General features: G+C 50.8%; 4 protein-coding genes across 11 annotated transcripts in view; 3 read left to right on the top strand and 1 right to left on the bottom strand.

Annotated features, from left to right (window-relative positions):
- CNTROB (centrobin, centriole duplication and spindle assembly protein) overlaps positions 1 to 2,309 on the bottom strand; it is a 33,333-nt gene extending 31,024 nt beyond the window's left edge. For 6 of the 8 annotated variants that reach the window (XM_063110412.1, XM_063110414.1, XM_063110418.1 and 3 more), the window contains exons 1-3: positions 2,261 to 2,309; positions 1,078 to 1,687; positions 188 to 272 (exon numbers count right to left, since the gene is read on the bottom strand). In XM_063110412.1, coding sequence (XP_062966482.1) covers positions 188 to 272; positions 1,078 to 1,350 — 358 coding nt within the window. In that variant the 5' untranslated portion in view covers positions 1,351 to 1,687; positions 2,261 to 2,309. Of the gene's footprint in view, positions 1 to 183; positions 273 to 1,077; positions 1,688 to 2,091; positions 2,184 to 2,260 lie in introns of those variants that run through there. The other 2 variants (XM_063110413.1, XM_063110419.1) reach the window with 2 other exon arrangements.
- A 134-nt stretch (positions 2,310 to 2,443) lies between these two features.
- On the top strand, positions 2,444 to 4,053 carry TRAPPC1 (trafficking protein particle complex subunit 1). The gene is made up of 4 exons (XM_063112490.1): positions 2,444 to 2,683; positions 2,836 to 2,906; positions 3,259 to 3,397; positions 3,677 to 4,053. Exons 1-4 carry the CDS (start codon positions 2,585 to 2,587, stop codon positions 3,803 to 3,805), a joined length of 438 nt encoding a protein of 145 aa, XP_062968560.1. The 5' UTR covers positions 2,444 to 2,584; the 3' UTR covers positions 3,806 to 4,053.
- Positions 4,054 to 4,954: 901 nt separating this feature from the next.
- Positions 4,955 to 10,674, top strand: KCNAB3 (potassium voltage-gated channel subfamily A regulatory beta subunit 3). Its single transcript, XM_063111376.1, is given in 15 exon segments — positions 4,955 to 5,196; positions 6,565 to 6,608; positions 6,695 to 6,732; positions 6,977 to 7,056; positions 8,403 to 8,447; positions 8,534 to 8,578; positions 8,784 to 8,827; positions 9,015 to 9,101; positions 9,379 to 9,428; positions 9,430 to 9,465; positions 9,592 to 9,712; positions 9,798 to 9,892; positions 9,978 to 10,098; positions 10,243 to 10,331; positions 10,597 to 10,674. Coding segments are annotated over 15 exon segments (1,215 nt in total).
- A 5,550-nt stretch (positions 10,675 to 16,224) lies between these two features.
- On the top strand, positions 16,225 to 17,577 carry RNF227 (ring finger protein 227). The gene is made up of 2 exons (XM_063113257.1): positions 16,225 to 16,741; positions 16,843 to 17,577. Exons 1-2 carry the CDS (start codon positions 16,225 to 16,227, stop codon positions 16,896 to 16,898), a joined length of 573 nt encoding a protein of 190 aa, XP_062969327.1. The 3' UTR covers positions 16,899 to 17,577.
- The last annotated feature ends 2,282 nt before the right edge of the window (positions 17,578 to 19,859 follow it).

Genomic DNA, 19,859 nt, shown 5'->3' with positions numbered 1-19,859 from the left:
GGGAGGAGAAGCCCTTTCTTTCTACTTTCCCCATTCTTTCACCCCTTCTCCCAAAGAATGGGAGCCTTTTCTCCTGAAATCTCTTGTCTCTGAGGGCTAGGTTTTTCTCTCTGTTTCCTCTCTCCACTTTCTCCCACCCCTTAAATCTAGGTTCTCCTTCATAGTTCTAGGGAAGGGATTTACTTACGATAGGCCGTATCACGTGAGGTTTGAAGTATAGTCTGGAGTTGACCCCGAACATTTTCCATCTCAAAGATATGCTTAGAACCATCCTAAAAAAAAGCCACATGAAAATCAGATGAAATCTACGTAATCTATATCCTGGAAAAGTCTGGAGGGCAGACTTTTCCTCCAGCACCTGGGAAAGCAAGAAAAACAAAACGGACACAACAGGGGATGTCTTAACCTTGAGTCAGAAACCCAAATGCCTCCAGAAGCCGAAAGATAGTGTAAATTAATTAATTAGGCAGGTATAAAAGACTGGTGGTGATTCTTGCCAACTAAAGAGCAAATACCCTATCTAAAGACTGTATAGTCCATGGCTATCAGTTTTCAAATTCTAGAAGACCTAACTAGTCTGCAAATTGATTATAAGACCTTTTCTATCTAACACCAATACCTATCTTCCCTGTAATATGTATAATTGATTAAACCATATTTTAATGATTTACATGCCCAAATTTTGAGCCATACAATCAAAATAGTTTTGGGCTGAAAGAATCTTAGCATATTTTGCTGCTTTCCTTAAGTCCCTAGTCCCCTTTTGGGACCAAGAAACCTTATCCCCACTTCCAGAGCCCAGGTCCCAGTACCACCAATATACCTCACAGCGCAGGTGTCTCTGACAAAAAACTCTAGAAAGTTTGACAATTTTCCAAATTATGGTGTCCCAGGTCACGCTCTCCCTCATAAACATTTGCTCCCAAGAATAAGCATGACTAATGATGTAATTAAAGGGAATTTGAAATCCAACAATAGGAGTTCAAATTTCAGCAATTCTTTCTTTTACCACCCCCAGTCCTAAGACTCTGGTGTCTAATACCCTAGATAGAGGTCCCCAAAACACACCTCCCTTACCTTTTTCTTCAAGTTGTTCTCCAATCCGACTGACAAGCTGCCACTCAGCTCCTGGGCCAAGCAATCTAACACCTCATGAGGAGGTGGGGAGGTGGAGGGTAAATGCAGCTGGGCTCGGGCTGTGGCCTCTGCCTGTCGGCTGAGGCGCAAAGAAGCATAGAGTTGGGAAGTCACCTCAGATGACACCTGATTTAGCCCCGGGGGTTCTGATGAATCACTCAGGAGGTCCTCGGACCGAAGAGGTGAACTGGGGCTCGTAGCTGTTGTTGCCATGAGTACAGGGAATAGACAATTGGAGACAGCAAAAAGCTGGGAACTCCTAGTTCTGCTTTAGGAGAGTCCAGTGGGAAAAGTTCACAGAGAAAGATTTGGGAGAAGGGAGGAAGATTCCACGCCAAGGATCCTTGGTGAATAAGGGTACCAAGGTTTTCTGGTTAGAGGAAAGGTTCCTACGGGTTCCAGAGGCCATGGAAGAAGGCAAAAGCATTCCTCTCTCCAGTTCCTGGGAACGGCGGAAAAGGAGGTGCAGCGCAGAGGGGGTGGGGAGAGAAGACCTACTGTGGGCAACAGGACCACTGAAGTTCCTCTTCCTAACTAGGAGTGCTGGAAGCTGCAGATCAACCGAGGCACAGGTTATCCCTGGGCATGAGCTCTTAAATTCTCACTCCCAGAACGTGCAAACCGAAACGAACCCAAATCCACCAGGAGCCAAGTTTCTGTCCAGCTGCCTTATTTGTCCCTCAACTGGCTCCAGTCCTGAGAGAGGCAGGAACCTCAGGCCCCGCGCTCCCCGCCCACTTCACCCGTTCTACCCAGGATCAACCCCCCTGTATATCCCCTCCGACTCCTCCTGGCAAGAAAGCCATAGCAGGGCTCCCTAGAATCCCTCCCTCAACCGCCCCAAAAGAAACCTGTGAACCCTCAGTCACGGCCTCGGACGTCCCTAAAAAGCACACCGCCCTCAAGCCTAGCCTGAGATCCACCGCAACCACCCCGTCTGACTACTCTCCACACCTGCAGTCCTCAGCCCCCAATTTTGCCAAGGACAAGGGATTGCCCCCCTCCCTTGAGCCCTGGTCCGAAAAGACGTATACTCCGCTTTCGCGCTGTCCTGCACACTCAAAACCGTTGGCAGCCTCCCGCCCACCGCCCGCAGCCCCGCCTCTCGTCTCGATGACGTCACTTGTGCGCGAGACCACGATCCCTGCCGCTCGTAAAGTCTCCAGAACCCGAGAGCCAGGGCGCGCGTGCGCGGTCCCGGCGGCCACGGATTGGCTAACGGAGGGAGGCGGAGTCTGAAGAGACGTACTGGGGTGGGATTATACTCCGCAGTTGCCGTGTAAGGACCTGCTGGGGCGGGGCTCCGCGAAAACCGGAAGTGGCTCGTGACGGGCACTCGGAGCAGTTCCGGCGAGTCTGGGGGTGGGGTCCCCACCTTCGCGCCGAGAACCCGGGCGCACGGAGTGGGGGAGGTACCGCGGCGAGGCTCACACTCCCTGCCCTACAGATGACTGTCCACAACCTGTACCTGTTTGACCGGAATGGAGTTTGTCTGCACTACAGCGAGTGGCACCGCAAGAAGCAAGCGGGGATCCCCAAGGAGGAGGTGATGAGAGGGCCCCGGTGCAGCCCGGGTGACCTCGCATCTCCAAACACACATAGTACCAGCCCAGCCCCTCCTCTCGAAACCCCGACTTGTTCCTACCCCACCCCGTCTCCCTCAGCAACCGAGAGCTAACTCTGCCCTTCTCCCTCCAGGAGTACAAGCTGATGTACGGGATGCTCTTCTCTATACGCTCGTTTGTCAGCAAGATGTCCCCGCTAGACATGTACGCGGAATCAGAGGGGATGCTGAGAGGAGAGCTAGCCTTGGGAATCTGGGGGTGGGGAAAATTTACTCGAGTGGAAGCGGGCATTGGCGCCTAGAGAGGAGACGGGGACTTTAGAGAGAGACTGAGTCCAGAGCGGAGTGCTGGAGCTGACAGGAACGGGGGTGGGGAAGGTCTGAAAGTTGAGAGGTTGGGGGCGGGGCTAAATTGAGGGGCGAGGATGGGCGGTGTCTTTACTCAACCAGCCTCCTACAAACCATAGAGGAAGAGGGAGGCGACCTTGAGGGGATCAGAAGGATCTCTTTGAGAGAGATCCCACTCCCATTCTTTAACCTCCTCCTCATTTCTGCAGGAAGGACGGCTTCCTGGCCTTCCAAACTAGCCGTTACAAACTCCATTACTACGAGACGCCCACTGGGATCAAGGTTGTCATGAATACTGACTTGGGCGTGGGACCCATCCGAGATGTGCTCCACCACATCTACAGTTCGGTCAGTGCCAGCCCCGGGGACCCTTCCCACAGAGCTCCTTAATAGCTATGGCCACAGCCAGAGCCCCAAGACACCGCCTTAATCCTAGCGTATTATATCTCTATTGAATTCAGAGTTTTCTTAGGGGCTTTTAGATCCTTAAACACTCCCACCACCAGTTCCCCTCAGAGAGGTCTTGCTTCCCAGCCATTGTTGCTTGTGCATTCACACACTCCTAAGGTTTGGGGTTGAAAACAAGAAGTGTCCAAAGCCTGGCTCTAACATCCTCCCTCTCCACAGCTATACGTGGAGCTGGTGGTGAAGAATCCCTTGTGCCCTCTGGGCCAAACTGTGCAGAGTGAGCTCTTCCGCTCTCGATTGGACTCCTACGTTCGCTCTCTGCCCTTCTTCTCCGCCCGGGCTGGCTGAAGCACCCTACCTCACTCAGAAGAATCTGTCTGCCTGGGGCCCTTCCTAACCTGTGCCCCTTGAGGTCCCCCACTGTAAGACCCTCCACCTACACCCTCCTAGGGCAACACCCTAAAGACCTGCCCTGGTGCCCTCCATCACCAGAATGAAGCCCACAGAAATCTTCCATCTCCAAACCAGCCCCTCTTTCCAGTTTTATCCCCTATCTGATGCTGTGAGAAGCACAGAATAAACGTTTTGTCACCCTCGGTGGCCCAAGCGTGTCAGTTTGAGGGGACCCTTCCTGTCTGCCCCACTCCTGAAGGCTGGAAATAGGGTGGCCCCAACCCCCTGAAGCCTGAGAAGAGGCTGATGGGTTTCTCAACTGCGTCATTATTGACATTTTGGGCTAGATAATTCTTTGTTGTTGGGGCTGTCCTGTGCTTTGTAGGATTTTAGCACCAACCCTGGCCACCACCCACAAGATGCCAATTGCACATCCCTCCTCACTCCCAGTGATGACAATCAAAAATGTTTCCAAACCTTGCTGAATGTCCACTGGGGGACAAAATCCTTCCCGATAAAGAACCACTTTCTTGGGAAGACTGACATGCCTGAGTCCGAGGGTGCAAGAACCACCCTCTTGCGTTCTGCTCACAGAATATTCAAGCTGCGAAGCCTTCGGCAGGAGGGGCTTATGCAGATAAGCGGCAGGCTTGGCTGGGAGGCGGGTGGCTCTATGCAGATGAGGGGGCGGTGCCTGCATGCTGATAAGCTGGGCCAACTGCCGCCCCGGCCGGGGGCCTAGCGGGTCCCGCTGAGGTTCACGTTGAAGTGGCATTCCTCTCCCGTCCCCTTCATCCCTGGGTCTCTCCCCAGGGACTGCCCCCGACCTTTACCCTCATTTATTTCCCCCTCTACTCCGTGCTCCAGTGCCCCCCATTTCTGAGTATCTCCACCGCTGGCGTCCCCCGCGTTTCTCCCCTCCCGCGACCTCCAGCAGCCGGCCCCCCGCTGGCCCGATCCTGCCTGCCGGCTCCAGCCGCAGCCTCCTCAACCTTCCCGCTGTCCCAGGGCTCACCCCACTGCGCCCCTGGGTTTCCATCCGCGGGCTTCCCGCTCCCTCCTCCCGCCCCCTGAGAGCCCCTTTCCCCGCCCTGGCCAGCCGGCATGCAGGTGTCTATCGCGTGTACCGAGCAGAGCCTTCGCAGCCGGAGCAGTGAGGACCGTCTGCGTGGACCCGGGCCAGGCCCCGGGGGCGGTAACGGCGGGCCGGTCGGCGGGGGACACGGGAATCCTTCGGGGGGTGGCGGGTCGGGCCCCAAGGCCCGAGCCGCACTGGTCCCCCGACCCCCAGCGCCTTCTGGGGCCCTCCGAGAGAGCACCAGCCGAGGCACTGGCATGAAATACAGGTATGGGGGTAGCCCGGAAACCCACCCCATCCTGTCCCCTTTCGGGACCCTTGAGGCTTCTCGGGATGGCTGCCAAGGCCCCTACAAACTTCGCTAAGAAGGTTCCCGAGGTTCCCCTTCATTCCATCTCTTCCTCCCGTCACCAGCACTTTCCTACTCGATCCCTCTCTCGGTCTCCATTGATACCCCTATGAAAGAAAAAAGCGTAAGGAGGTTGACCGGGTATTATCAGACCCAGGGGATGCTCCAGGGCTTCCCTTCTTACCTCTAGGAAGGCCAGGGATACACGGATCTCCAGGCTGCACCCTCCTCTAATGGAGTGTCCTTGGGTTGGAGTCCTGGGGAGAGGAGGGAGGAAAAAAACGCCTTCTCACTCAGGCCTGCTCGGGGTGCCTCACCCAAATACTGCTCCCACCTGCCCCAAGGGTCCGGTCTTCTGCCACCTTTCTTGGGGAAAGGGGAGTGGGGCCTGTGGGAAGGATGGACCACATCTTTCATCCCCATGCTGAGAGACAGGGACTGGGTGGGGAAGGTGGACCAAAATGTAACTGATTTTCAGAGAACGGAAACCAGGGGCTCTCAGAACTCACAGTAGGTGGGAGGAGAGGGTTCCTGCTTGGGAATGAGCCCGAGGACCCTGATCTGACCTGCTTTGTCACCTGAGGAATCTGATCCCCTCCAAGTGGCAGTCCCTGATTGGGAAGCTGACAACCGGGTGGGGAGCCTTGGGAGGAGGAGGGGGCTTGCTGTTTCAGAGACAGTCTTCACAAGCCAATAGGAGGAGAGGGAGTGGAGAGGGGAAGAGGGAATCTAGGCTTTCCTGTCATACTCCTTCCCAGGTATTCTATCTGCCTTTGCTGGAAGTTCATCTACCCATCCCCTTAACCTAGTTAGGGACCCTTGCCTGTCTGAGTGCCTGAACTTGACTTGGTTTACCTCTGCCACCCTGGTATCTGCCCTTTAGTACAGCACTCTTAGAGTCTGTTCTCACAAACTCACCACAATCATCCACATTTCTCCTAGCCCCTTACTCCACACATCCCAGAGATGACTCAAACACAAACAAGACCTCACCCAGAAGAAAGACAAACCAGACACCATGTCTTCAATGTGATCGGAGGGAAAAGAGGTATTGGACAGTGGCTCCAAAGGAACAATCATTTATTTGTTCAGTTGTTCTTTCAATAATATTCCTAGAGCTTCTGCTATGGAGATAGCACTGCTTAATCCTATAGGCCCTCTGGGTCTAGTTTCTTTGGACTGAGACACCCTGAGGGCTTCTCAGTCTGTTAGCAGAGGAGCTGAGGGCTGATAATCTAGGTCCCTAATGGAGGCTCCACCCCTTCCCGCTGCTTCTGTATCCTGCAGGAACCTAGGAAAATCTGGTCTTCGGGTATCCTGTCTTGGCCTGGGTGAGTTAGAACGAGAATTCAGGGAAGGGACATTCTTTCATGGCCTGCTTCCCACAGTTCTCACCTGCTTGGCTTCTCTCTTGCAGGTACCTGGGTCACATTTGGTTCTCAGATCTCAGATGAGGTATGAGGCATAAGTGATGGGACCTAGAAGCAGGGTGAGGGTGTGTGAGGGAACCAGAAAAAAAGGAAATGGACCTGGATAGGAGTTTGGACAAGCAGCATGGGGAATGAGGGATCTGAAGCTGGAGGATGGGGAAAGGGGAAAGAATGTGGAAACCAGGGCTGAGGTGTGAAGGGTTAGAGTGCAGTGAGAGAGGTAATTGAGGGAGAGTGACTGACCTTTCAACTCTCTCTCACCTCCTTAGATAGCAGAGGATGTGCTGACAGTAGCCTATGAGCATGGTGTAAACCTGTTTGACACTGCCGAAGTGTATGCAGCAGGAAAGTAAGGATTGGGGTAAAAGAGCTAAGTTACATTTGGAAGACAGAGAACATTAGGGCTTCTTGTTTTCCCTCTAAAGAGCCCTAGGAATTGTGAGAACACTAAGGTCCAACCTTTCAGCCCATGGGTCCCCAAAGCATTGTGGGAGTTGTAGTCCCAACATCAGTCCCTCTCTGGCTTGAAGGTCAATGGGCATACTATGTAGTCACATTAAATAAAACCAACAAATATATCTTGGGTATCAGTTATGTGCAACTATGTAAGGATTATAAAGCTGAATTTTCAAACACACCTCGCCATGTGACACATCCATGGCTTCACATTGGGCTTAGCCAAAACCTAAGATGAACTACCCCTGCCTCTTCTCCATCTGGCAAACACTTCTGCTCGTCTTCAAAACTCAGCTCCAATGTCAGCTCCTCCAAGAAGCCTTTGCCCAACTCCCCAAAGTTGGTCACCACCCCCAGTGAGCTCCCAAAGTACTTTATTTTATTATTATTTTTTGGCTGCTGGCCAGTATAGGGACCTGAACTCTTGACCTTGGTGTTATAACACAGTGCTCTAACCAAGTGAGCTAACCAGCCAGCCCCTAACGCAGTTTATACTGCCTTCTGACACAGTTAATTACTGCTTTATGCAGCCATATTCACTGCTCAACTCAAAGGCTCCTCCTGCCATGGCATTTGTCTTGCTCTTCCACAAACACCTATACAGAGGCTTGCAAAGAGTAGGCACTGCTTCTGGGATGAAATCAACATATGTTCAAAAAGTGCACAGTCTAAGTGATTAAACAAAGACAGGGAGATATGAAAGATTAAACAGTAAAACATTTCAGTAATAGTCCACCATAACAACTTAACATTCATCACAAGTTAGCTCATAATTATGTGCTATGGAAGCTGACAAGAAGGACTGACCATAGACCGTGGCAATCAGAAAACATTTGCTGCATGCAGCAGAATCTAAGCTGAGCTTTGGAGAATGGGTGGGATTTTGCAGAGGCTCAAAGATGGGAGAAGGCAACCAGATGGTTGAAGCCAGACAAGGCAGTGTCCTCCCTGGCTCCACCACAGTCTGTCCCTCTTTTCTCATCCTATTCTATCCTTGTAGCACGCACAACAGGGCTTGGTACATAGTTGATGCACAACAGATATTTGTTGAATGAATGAATGAAAACTGGACAACTACACCCCTAGTTTCGGGAGTCCCTCCTATTTAGTCCAGGATGTGGCTGACAGCCCAAGTGGGCTCCTGGTTTATGATTTACTTTGCAAGCGAGAGAAAGGTAGGGAGCGGAAGGAATTGATCCACCTTGGAGGGGTCAGTGCCTTGCACTGTCTTTCTTCCAGGGCAGAAAGAACCCTAGGCAACATCCTCAAGAGCAAAGGTTGGAGGTGAGACTGCATTTTGGGGGGTTGCTGGGGATATGATCATCCAAAAATTCTTTTCTTGCTGGTTCTGCTATTTCTCTTTTTTCCAGGAGATCAAGCTATGTCATCACCACAAAGATTTTTGGGGGAGGACAGTAAGTGGCTGCCCCACTACGATCGGGGAGAAGACCTACAAAGAATGTGTGAAGGTGTATGGGATGGGGGTGGGGACAGCAGTCTTGCACCTGCTCCCCCAGGTCTGCATCCTTCCTGTGAGGACCCATGTGATCCCAGTTCCTCATGTCTCCAGGCCAGCCCTACCTTTGCCATACCTCATCTTTGACTTACCTTTTCCTACAGGGCAGACACTGAGCGAGGCTTGAGCCGCAAACACATCATTGAGGGTGAGAGTTGGGCTGGCAACCTGAGGTGGCTGGGTATGGAAGCCAGAAGAATAGGGAACATTCTCTGAAGCTCTAGATTGGAGGCTTTGAATAGGGATTTAGGTGGCCATGGCAATGGGGTAAGGCTTGAATTCTTAGTAAACTGAAGCTGAGGTGCTTATCTTCCTCTCTCCACCCCCACCTCCAGGCTTGCGGGGTTCCCTGGAATGCCTCCAGCTGGGATACGTGGACATCATCTTTGCCAATCGCTCAGACCCCAACAGTCCTATGGAAGGTAAAAGCAGCACTCCCAAACCTGACAGTCCTTCAAAACCAAGCATTTCCTCAAGCCATCAGCTGGAAGTCAGCCCCTGCTCACAAGGTCTCCCATGCTCCACAGTGGTGGCTCAGATACCAGAACTTGGATAGGGAGAGAGGCAAATAACAGATATGAACCTCTCTGACTCCACAGGGATGCCTGGGGTCTTGGTGGGGCAGGCAGAGGTCTGCAGATCTGGAGTTCTAGATTCCAGGGGTCTGACAGCAAGATTCTCCCTCTCCCATGTGCCTAGAGATTGTGCGAGCCATGACCTACGTCATCAACCAGGGCCTGGCCCTGTACGGGGGGGACATCCCGATGGGGGGCTGCAGAAATCATGGTGTGTGACCCCACTTCCATCCCACAACTGGTTCTCACTGTTCAAACCCTGCTGCTCTGGGGGAGGGGGCAGGGAAGGAAAAGGAAGGAGTGCTCTGACCCTCATCTCTTCCCCACCACTACTCAGGAGGCCTACTCTATGGCCAGACAATTCAATCTGATTCCTCCAGTGTGTGAACAAGCTGAACACCACCTGTTTCAGAGGGAGAAGGTGGAGATGCAGCTGCCAGAGCTCTACCATAAGATCGGTTCGCAGCCTCCTTATCCCTACCATTTCCTTGGCCTCACCCATGCCCTAGGTCCCTTTCCCCACACCAATCCTCTTCCTCTTAGGTGTTGGCTCAGTTACCTGGTCCCCTGTGGCCTGTGGTCTCATTACCAGCAAGTATAACGGGCAAGTCCCAGATACCTGCAGGGCCACAATCAAGGTGAGATCTGGGGACTCAGGATGGCAGAACTGGGCTGGTGTGTGTGTGTGTGTGGTGTCTTTTGCTGATTTTCCTTGGCCTCCAGGGCTATCGGTGGCTCAAGGACAAAGTGCAGAGTGAGGATGGCAAGAAGCAACAAGCCAAAGTCACGGACCTTCTCCCCATCGCTCACCAGCTGGGCTGCACTGTTGCCCAGCTTGCTATTGGTGAGACACTGACAGCGTCCTGAGACCATCCCAAACCTAAGACTGTTTTTTCCCTAGGGAGGACCGTCTTCTTCAGAGACACTTCTTAAGTCTATGTGTTCACTGTTCCCCATCAGTTCTCTTTTTTTCCTCCTCTGGCCCCAGCGTGGTGTCTCCGCAGTGAGGGTGTCAGCTCGGTCCTGCTGGGCGTGTCGAGTGCAGAGCAGCTGATAGAACACCTGGGGGCTCTACAGGTGAGCCGGCGACTCAGAGGCAGATCCCTTCCCCGGGAGTCAAGGGCGCACTGTCCAACCCAGAATGGCACTGTGAGGTCTTCCACTACAAAGTCCTCATTTTGCTGGCGAGGGTCCCAGGGCGACAAGGCGAGGCAGGAGCACAGCTGTGACTCTTTCCTTGCCACTCGGCCCCATGGTGATGCTTCCCCGGGTCCTCGAACCCCGTTCCCTTCTTCAGTGACCCAGCATGTGCTGCCCTCTCCACCGCCCTATTATCCTCCAGGTGCTGAGCCTAATGACCCCACACACGGTGATGGAGATAGACGGGCTCCTGGGGAACAAATCGCATTCTAAGAAATAGTCCGTCGGAGGCGCACAGACCCAACCTAGAGCTGCTGCAGCCTCCCGGGAACCGCTTCCCCACAGCCGCCTCCCTCCCGCTCGGGGTCCCTGAACGCAGAGGCCAGAGCCAGGTGGCCCCGCCCACCAACGAGTTCCGGCTTCGAGTAGAGATACGCATGAGCAAAGCCATATCCTTCCGCAGAGGGCCTTGTGAAAGAAAGCAGTCCTCCCGTCTTCTACCTACGTTCTTCTAGGCCTTCTTGCTAATCCCTGGCATGAGCTACGGGCCCTCCCCTCTCTGCCACTTGGTCTCGCTCCCTTCTATCTTCCCCCTATTGCCGAGACCCAGAAAAACAACCTGGCAGTTAAGAAGAAATAGGCAGAGTAACTCAAAAGTGGCCTTTGAAATGTCATCAAGGGGTAATAACCTAACAGGAAGTGAATTGTGATGTCATCTGGACATAGGAAATGGGGCTTTACCGTTATTCGGTACAAAGGAAGCCAGGCTGGTCCTGGCAGGAACGATAATCTTTGGGAAACCAGGAGCCAGCCTCCCAGCCCGGAGGTAGAGGACGGCTTAAAACTAGAATTAGTGTAATACTTTTTTCTTGCTGAGATGGGGGTAAACGTGTGGAATACAGTGACACAGCACTGACAAAGGTAAAAGGAAATTTGATAGCAGATGTATAGTATGCTCTGGCAAAAGTGGCCAGGGTGGCCCTTGGAAAACAAAGTTGGGCTGTGCTTTGCAGGAATTAGTGAAAGCTTTTAAGTCATAGCAGAGACAAAGGGCTGACATTAAAGGGTCTGAGGAGACTTTTGAGCCTTGAGCAGAACTTTCTACCTGGCAGTGGAGGATTGCAGTTTTCCTCCTGGCAATAATCCTAAAGCAATAATGATTGTCCTCTTCTGTAAGACTTCCCAGGGAACTATAAATAAAATCTTAGCTTGATTCTTACAGTGTCTGGAATTGCAGGGGGTTGGGAGCTTAGGGTTGCAGTCACATGTCTGGCCCTCTTGCTCCCTTCCATTAGAAAGCTCCCAGCACTAGCTTTCTCTACATTGCTCATTCACCTCAGTCACACAGGCATCAGGCTCCTAGTCACTGCTCTCATCAAGGACATAGGCACCAGGTACCTCAGACCCCAGTTTTCTTCCTTCTTTCTGTTGCCACATTCTTTAGAACCAGAGATCTGGCTTCATAGTTTTGTTGCTTCTCTTTCTATGCGAGACCCAGCTATCTGACACCCTTGCCCTTGTTTTTTGTTTGTAAAACGGTATTAGCCATACTTCTTCCTCGTCTTGTACTTCTTATTTCCCTCTTGCCCAGTTACCACTCATATGCCAAGGAACTGTCTGAGGGGTTTTCTTGTGGCTGAGTGGGAGAGGCTGTTCTGAGGTTGAGGCTTTGTGACTTTGTGAAGCAGAGGTAGAGTGAAGACCCGTCTATGGTTGAGGGGATACAGAGAGAAGGAAAGGAGTTAGAATTTTATTTTATTTTATTTTTTTAAAGACGACCGGTAAGGGGATCTTAACCCTTGGCTTGGTGTTGTCAGCACCATTCTCAGCCAGTGAGCCAACCGGCCATCCCTATATGGCATCTGAACCTGCAGCCTTGGTGTTATCAGCACCACACTCTCCCAAGTGAGCCACGGGGCCAGTCCAGGAGTTAGAATTTTATTTTGCCTTTTTTTTTTTTTTTTCGTGACCGGCACTCAGCCAGTGAGTGCACCGGCCATTTATATAGGATTCAAACCTGCGACGGGGAGCGTCGCTGGGCTCCCAGCGCCGTGCTCTCCCGAGTGTGCCACGGGCTCGGCCCCAGGAGTTAGAATTTTAAAAGAAAAGGGCTGACCCATGGCTCACTTGGGAGAGTGTGGTGCTGATAACACCAAGTCAAGGGTTAAGATCCCCTTACCGGTCATCTTTTAAAAAAAAAGAATTTTAAAAGAAAAAAAGAAAAGTTGAAGATCAGGGGTAAGGGGGACAGAAAAGCAGAATCAAATGGGGTTATGTCAGATATCAGATAATGCCCCTGTTTTTCACCCAAAGGCCTCTGATTTCCCTGGGACAGAAAGTGGGTGGAAAGTTACAACATTTAAAGATCACAAGGCACAGGAGGATGAGCTCTGCCTTCCTTAAATACAACCTTACCATCTCTCTTCTACCCATCCCCATCCTGCCTTAATCCTGAAGCAGGGCAAGCAGAGTAAAACTAATTTCCAAAAGAGAAGTCAGCAGCATGCCATTTACTGAATTAGCAACCAACCGGATCAACTAATGAATACTTACATCCACCCCTATCATCTCCCACTCATTTTGGAAAACAGTGGAGTCAACAAAGAAGCAAAATGTATGACTAAACTATTAGTTATTCTGTAACAAACATACAAGAATTTATCAATTCGATAGTATTCTCCTTACGTACCCTGGAGGTTTATGCACTTATTTAATGATGCCTTCCCGTTGCTCAAAACATTTTTAAAATGCCCCTCAGAATTACCTTTAGAGGCAGTTTAGAAACCCCTTGTAAAAACCTCCCTTTAATGTCACACCTCCTTTGTATATAAACATTTATCGCTTACCTCATTCATTAATCTAACAAGTATTTGTTTATTGAGACCTACTATGGTATGGCACAGGGATGCAGTGGTGAACAAAACCAGACAAAGAACAACCTTTGTGCAGCTTACTGCTAGGAGAGACACAATCACGCATCCACCAAACAAATACAAACTTCAGTTGCCCAAAGTCCAGAGGAAAGCACATGGTGTTACCGGAGGAATGTGGATTATTTGACATGGTAAGACTGCACTGAGAGCTGAAGGATGAGTAAATGTTAATAAGGTGAAAGCAACAGGGTGAGGGGAATAGCATATGCAAACGCCTTGTGGCAGAAAGGAACATGCAAGCCAAAGGTCTCCAAAGCCAGAGTGTCTAAATAGGGAATGGGAGCAGAATGTGAGGCATGGGTGAGTTCAGAACACACAGGGCCTTCAGGGTACTTTAGAGTATGATATTTATCCTAAAGACAGTAGAAAACCCTCTATTTCAGTTATCTGTTGAAACACAACAAATCACCCCAAAATTTAGTGGCTTGACACAACTTTTAAACATTTTTCCCCATGATCACGTGGGTTAGCTGGGAGTTCCTCTGCTGTTTTCACCTGGACTCACTCATGTGACTGCACTTAGCCAGCAGGTCAGCTGAGCAGGAAAATCAAAGATGGCTTCACTAGTATGTTTGGCAATTAGTGCTGGCTATTGGCTGGAGCTCCTCTTCTCCTCCATGTGGCCTCATCCTCCAGTAGTCTAAACCTACTTTCTTACATGGTGATCTCAGGGCAGCATTCCCAGGGGACAAACGCAGAAGCTGCAAGGCCACTGAAGGACTTGGCTCTAAATTCACATATCACTTCTGTCACATCCTATTGGTCAAAGCTAGTCATGAGGCCTGCCCAGATTCAAGGGACAGGAAAAGAGACCCCAATTCTTAATGGGAGAAGCAGCAAAGTCATGTTGCAAAGGAATGTGGGGCCACTGAACAACTGCCACATTAAAAGGTTTTAAACAGGAGTGGAAGGAGTGTATGGCAAGACATGAATGTGTTTGAGATTTGGCAAGATCATTGTAAACAAAAATATGGAGAGAAGCCTGCAGAATGCCTGTGGGCAGAGTGGTTAGGAGGCTCCTGCTGGGATCTAAGCAAGAGATAATGGCAGCTTGGACTAGGGTGGTGTGGAAGTGGGGAGAAGTGTGTGGATTAGAGAGATTTAAGAGGCAAATGAACCAGGCTTGGTGTTGGGGTCTGTAAAGGAACGGGAGGGGTAAGGGAGGGATCAAGGATGACACCTACATTTCTGGAGTAGGGCAAAGGAAGTGGTAGGAAACACTGAAAAGAAATGCTGGTCTGGACAGGGAGATCATCAGTTTGGGTTTTTAAAGATTAACAAGAAAGCCCGTGGAGCAGGCAACTGATATACAGACACGGACCTTAGAGGAGCCTTGACTGTCAAACACTTTGGGAGTATGTATATAATCGAATCTACAAGATTAAGATTTATCACCAATTGAAGATATTAAAAGATGTGAGGAACACTAAAAGGAAGTTCCAAAGAAGTTTTGAATTATGATAGCGTCACTGGGAAAAACCGACAGTGTCCCGAATGACCATGAAGACAACTCAAAAGTTCTGAAATGTTTGCTTAAAAATAATGGTGTACCTCCTCACAAAAGATTACCCTCTAGGTTTTAACAATTTAGTTAAAAAACAAAACCAGGTATACATTGCCCGTTATTGTCAGTAAATGCCATGGGTGTAGAGAAGACCATCTTGTATTGACCAAGAGAGATGGGTGTTGAAAATGTTGGGTGTTGAGAAATTGGGGGGTGGGGTGGGTACTGAGAAATTAAAGTGAACACAATATAGGCTGGGGGCACAGGATAGTAATAATCGCTAATACTTACCTGATGTTTACTGTGTGCCAGCCACCATGTTAAGCACCTTACATATATGAGGTCATTCAATCCTCATTATTATTACCCACATTTTATAGATGAGGAAATCAAAGCCCAGAGTAATTAAGTAACTTGCTCAAAGTGTCACAACTAGTAAGGGTAGGGGCTAGGATTTGAACTCAAGCCAGCTGGCTCTAGACTGTTATTACCTTTCACAACAGAACCTAGGCTACAGGTCCAGGAAAGGAGGGTAAGGAGGCAAGGCAGCTGGGTGTGGGTGTGGTGCCACCAGGGAATGTGGGTTGTGAGCACCACGTCCTGTTTACTTATGGAGCAGTCAGATCCCTGAGTCAGAACTCATGCTGGGCTGCTCTGCTGGAGCCATCACGGTGTGTGGGTGTCCAGGCCTGGATGCTCCGGAAGGAAAGGATTCCCAGCATTCCTAAGGCATGGTCCAGGAAACCAGGTCCCTCCTTAGGCTGAGATGTCAGCTAGGAGTTGAGCACTTTGAAGAGAATGAAGTTCGGGAAGCCAATCTTACAAGAACATAGGGAGGTCACGTAGAATAAGGAGAGTTGAGGGCAGAATGAGAGCTACTGCCGAGCAGCATCCTTCAAACATGCAGCTCACTACAGGTTGAACAGAACTGGAAGTATAACTGGCTTAGGAAGTCTGTCTAGGCGAGGTTGGGAGAGCGTGAGCAGCTGAACAGGCCACAGGAGCTTTAGAGACCTGTACCAGTGGCTAAGGGCGGGGTTGCAGGAAAGGACCTGAGGATTTGCCCATGATATAAGTGAGGGGTGCTGCCCTTGTACTGGGTGGGGATTGTAGGCATAGCGGGAGGATGGGTGGTGTGCCCCCCAAGGCTCCGGTCTGGGGCGCCGCCATCGCCTGCATTCCCGGCCTCTCGCCTCCACCGCCCCCACGCGTACCGCCCTAAGGGGCGGCACGTCTACGGCGTGACGCCTCAGGGGGCGGGGCCTTACTAATAAAAGGGGCAGGAGGGCGCGGCGCGGGCCCCAGAATAAGACCCGAGCCGCAGGAGGGTGGGCTCGTTCATATACACTGAGACGGTAGCGTTAGTGAAGCCCTCGAGTCCGCGGCGGGGACGATGCAGCTCCTGGTGAGGGTGCCCTCTCTTCCGGAGCGGGGCGAACTGGACTGCAATATCTGCTATCGTCCCTTCAACCTCGGGGGCCGCGCGCCCCGCCGCCTGCCCGGGACGGCGCGAGCCCGCTGCGGCCACACGCTCTGCACCGCCTGCCTGCGCGAGCTGGCGGCACGCGGCGACGGCGCCGGGGCGGCCGCGCGCGTGGTGCGCCTGCGCCGTGTCGTCACGTGCCCCTTCTGCCGCGCGCCCTCTCCGCTCCCGCGCGGCGGCGTCATGGAGCTCGCTCTCGACTCAGGCTTGTGGTCCCGGTTGGAGGAAAAAGCGCGGGCCCAGTGCGAACGAGACGAGGCTGGGAGCCCGGTCAAGGAAAACTGCGACGCTGACGGAGAGACCGACAACGAGGAGGACAGCGAGAAGGGGGCGGGGCCCAGGAGCGCGGGGTGGCGCACGCTGCGGCGGCTCTGGCACAGGGTCCTGGCTCCCGCGCGCCGCTGGCGGCGGCCGCTGCCTAGCAACGGTGAGGGGCCGTCCGGGGAGGATGCCGGGGAGAACGCGCCGAGGAACGCCGGGGTTCGGTTGCATCCTCCTGCTGCCACTAACCCTTCTTCTTTCCCCCAGTGCTCTACTGTCCGGAGATCAAAGACATTGCCCACATGACCCGTTGCACGCTGTAACTGAGGAGCCGGGAAGCTACGGCAGGAGGAGGGGGGTGGCTACAGCCTCAAGGCGTGCTTTAATACAGGTGGCTGATATCAAGACTAGCCCCTCTGAGATCCCGGGATTGGCACGTGATGAGAGTTGAGCTGAGGACAGAAGGGAACACCCTGGGAGGCGTTCACGCTGAGCTGGGAAGGCTCCTGGAGGAACTCGCCCCCAGCTACTGACTGTGCCAGCCTCTCATGTTCAAGATGGGCTGGCCCAGGGATGATATAAACAAAGCCTACGTTACCCTGGGAAGAATGCAGACTGCTTTCTTATCTGTGACTTTGGCTTATGTAGGGTGACTCTGTTGCGTGGGAACAACAGGTCCCAGTTTAGCAATTCTTTGTCAGTGGTTTGAAATTTTTTAAAGGATGGAACGAGAGAAGAGGGTAATTTTAGTATCACGTTAATCTCACTTCTCTGGCATGTAAAGGTGCTGGTATGCTTGTCTCTGCATTCCTAGCAGTGTTGCAAAAATTGAGATGTTTCCCTGCCTATAAGATTGGGAACTTTGCTTCATTTCAGAATTTCTCTTCAACTTGCGAGGGCAGCAGGTATCAGAAGGTCCAAAGGACATTTATGTGAGGCACCTAATTAGGGCCTATCAAGGATGGAAGGGAGAGCCATTTAATAAAGGCATCAAATCTTAAACTTTTGATATTGTTATCTTTACTGTCACAGGGAAACGCACTACTGAAAACATGTTCATATAATTTTAAACTTGTGTTTCATAATGAGACATCACCTATTGTATGCCATGAATTCTATTTTAAAATTCTGTAAATATCTTATGAGAATATAGTCATAGTCAAGGACCAGCAGCGTCAGTGTCAGTGGGAGCTTGTTAGAAGTGCAGAATCTCAGGATCGCACTCCAGGCTTACTGAATCAGACTGCATTTTAACAAACCCACATAATTTATGTGCATGTAAAAATTCAAGAAGCATTGGTCTAGATCCTACACTCGCTAGGATATCACCATCTGTGGGTGGAATATTTAACACAGTTGGTATAACTGATACACTATTTTATTGAAAGTTCTAAATTAACATTCTATTGCTGAAGAAATCTTATTGTGTTACATTTTTCTGAGTTAAAATGGGAACTTAAGTGTGTAAACCTGTTTTTTAAGGGGTCTACAGTCTGTTTTATCAATTATTTTTGATTGACATCATAATTGCACACATTTATGGGGTATATAAACCTCAATTTTTATAACCATATTTTGGCATTTTGGGAGGCCTTTCTCAGCATTCAACCTAGTAGGGCCCCTTCCCCCACCCTTTTATTTATATTTCATTGTTTTTTTTGGGTGCCCCCCCACCCCCCATGGCGTATCAATTCCATGGGAGGAGTGACTGACTTGTGACTTTTTATTTTCCAGGGCCAACAACAGTGTTAATGTAAATAGTAAGAACTCAATAAATGTTTGTTGGGTTTAATCTCTTTTTCTTAAAATATAATATCCCCAAGAACTAAGTGTCTGGCCTCCCTCAACCTCTGAGGGGCTGTTAGTGAACAGTACATGTGAAGGCAGTGTCCATCAGTTGAAACGTTTGGTAAGCTACGCAGGTCTGACCCCCAGCTCCTTAAAAGTATGTGCCTCTGCTTCCTATTCAGACTGAACCTATGAAGCTGTAGTGACCTCTACTGACACTTAAAGGAACTAAGCAACTCAGAGGTGGAAAGGATGATCAAAAGGATGACTGAAAGGCAGTTTTGAATCTTGCTAGGTACTCCTCCCACTACATTCTGTCCAGTGAGTCCTGCTCTCTCTTTGCTGGCAACCAGAGGCCATGTAGGAATCCTGCTGCTTACCCTCCATCTCTACACTGAGTTCATCACGTGGTTGGGGTTGGAAAAAGAGCCTGTTTTCGTGAATGATCCAAGAAATAAAAATGAGGAAAAGGAAATCACAAGATTAAAAAAATAAAATAAAAAAAGGGTTGGGGGGGCAGAGAAAAAGGTATGATGAAAGGCAGAAAGCAATAACCTTCCTTATCCCACCGCCCACGAACTCCCCCCCAGCCAAAAATAACAGAGCACACAGAAAGGAAAGTATAATTTATATGTACAACCAATAAACCTGATACAGAAGAAGGGATTGGGACAGACCAGGAGTGGGTGTGAAGAGAGACTGGGAAAGGGGCAGCAAGAAAGTGAAGGGGCAGTGAAGAGGAAGTGAGGGGTTCGCCATGCAAACTGCCACTCTCCCTGCCCCTCCTGGGAAGGAGAATGTGCCCACATCTCCCTAGCCTGCCCTCCACTATTTTGCTCTGGTCCCAAAGGCAAAGTAGTCCCCTGACTAGGCCCCCTGCCTGACCTGCTGAAATTTAGTCTATATCCAGGCCTTGAGGAGGGAGGGTAGAAGTCCTACAGGAACCTGACCCCAGAGCTGGGGGCTTCCCCCATGTCTGGCCCATTGTATTCTCTCCCACCATTTCTAGGTTACTTGGGTTCCTAGAACAGGTTGAGGAGCTCCTCTTTGGCTTGAGGGAGTATCACCCAACCATTACTCTTTTTGTAGGGGTGGTCCTTGGTCCCTAGGGAGGGGGTGAGATTCCCAACACAAGATGCTGGTACACAGGAGGTAACTGAGCCAGTGGATGGCGCCTTTATTCTGAGGCTGAACAGCATTTGAGTCCCTCCCTTGCATCTGTTCCACCCTCCATTTGGGGAGAGGTAGGGGAAGGTAACATGCAGCTACCCCTCCTCTTCCCTTCCTCCCTCCCAGGGCTTATTTTCATCCCCCTCTAAAAGTTCCCCTCTTCAAAGCTCTTTTCCCCCACAAAAGTTCCTAAAGGTCAGGCAAGGCTAATCCCCCACTTCTACAGGAGATGGAGCTGATATTGCAGGAAAAAAGACTGGGGAGGCTCCACCTCTTCCCTCCCCACAACCATTTACTGACGTGGGAAGCTGTGTATATTTGGCGGT

The sequence above is a fragment of the Cynocephalus volans genome, chromosome 10 (genome assembly GCF_027409185.1).
Source record: "Cynocephalus volans isolate mCynVol1 chromosome 10, mCynVol1.pri, whole genome shotgun sequence".
Taxonomy (NCBI): Eukaryota; Metazoa; Chordata; class Mammalia; order Dermoptera; family Cynocephalidae; genus Cynocephalus; species Cynocephalus volans.
Note: the sequence above shows the minus strand (reverse complement) of the source record. Positions and strands in the feature narration are given on the sequence as shown.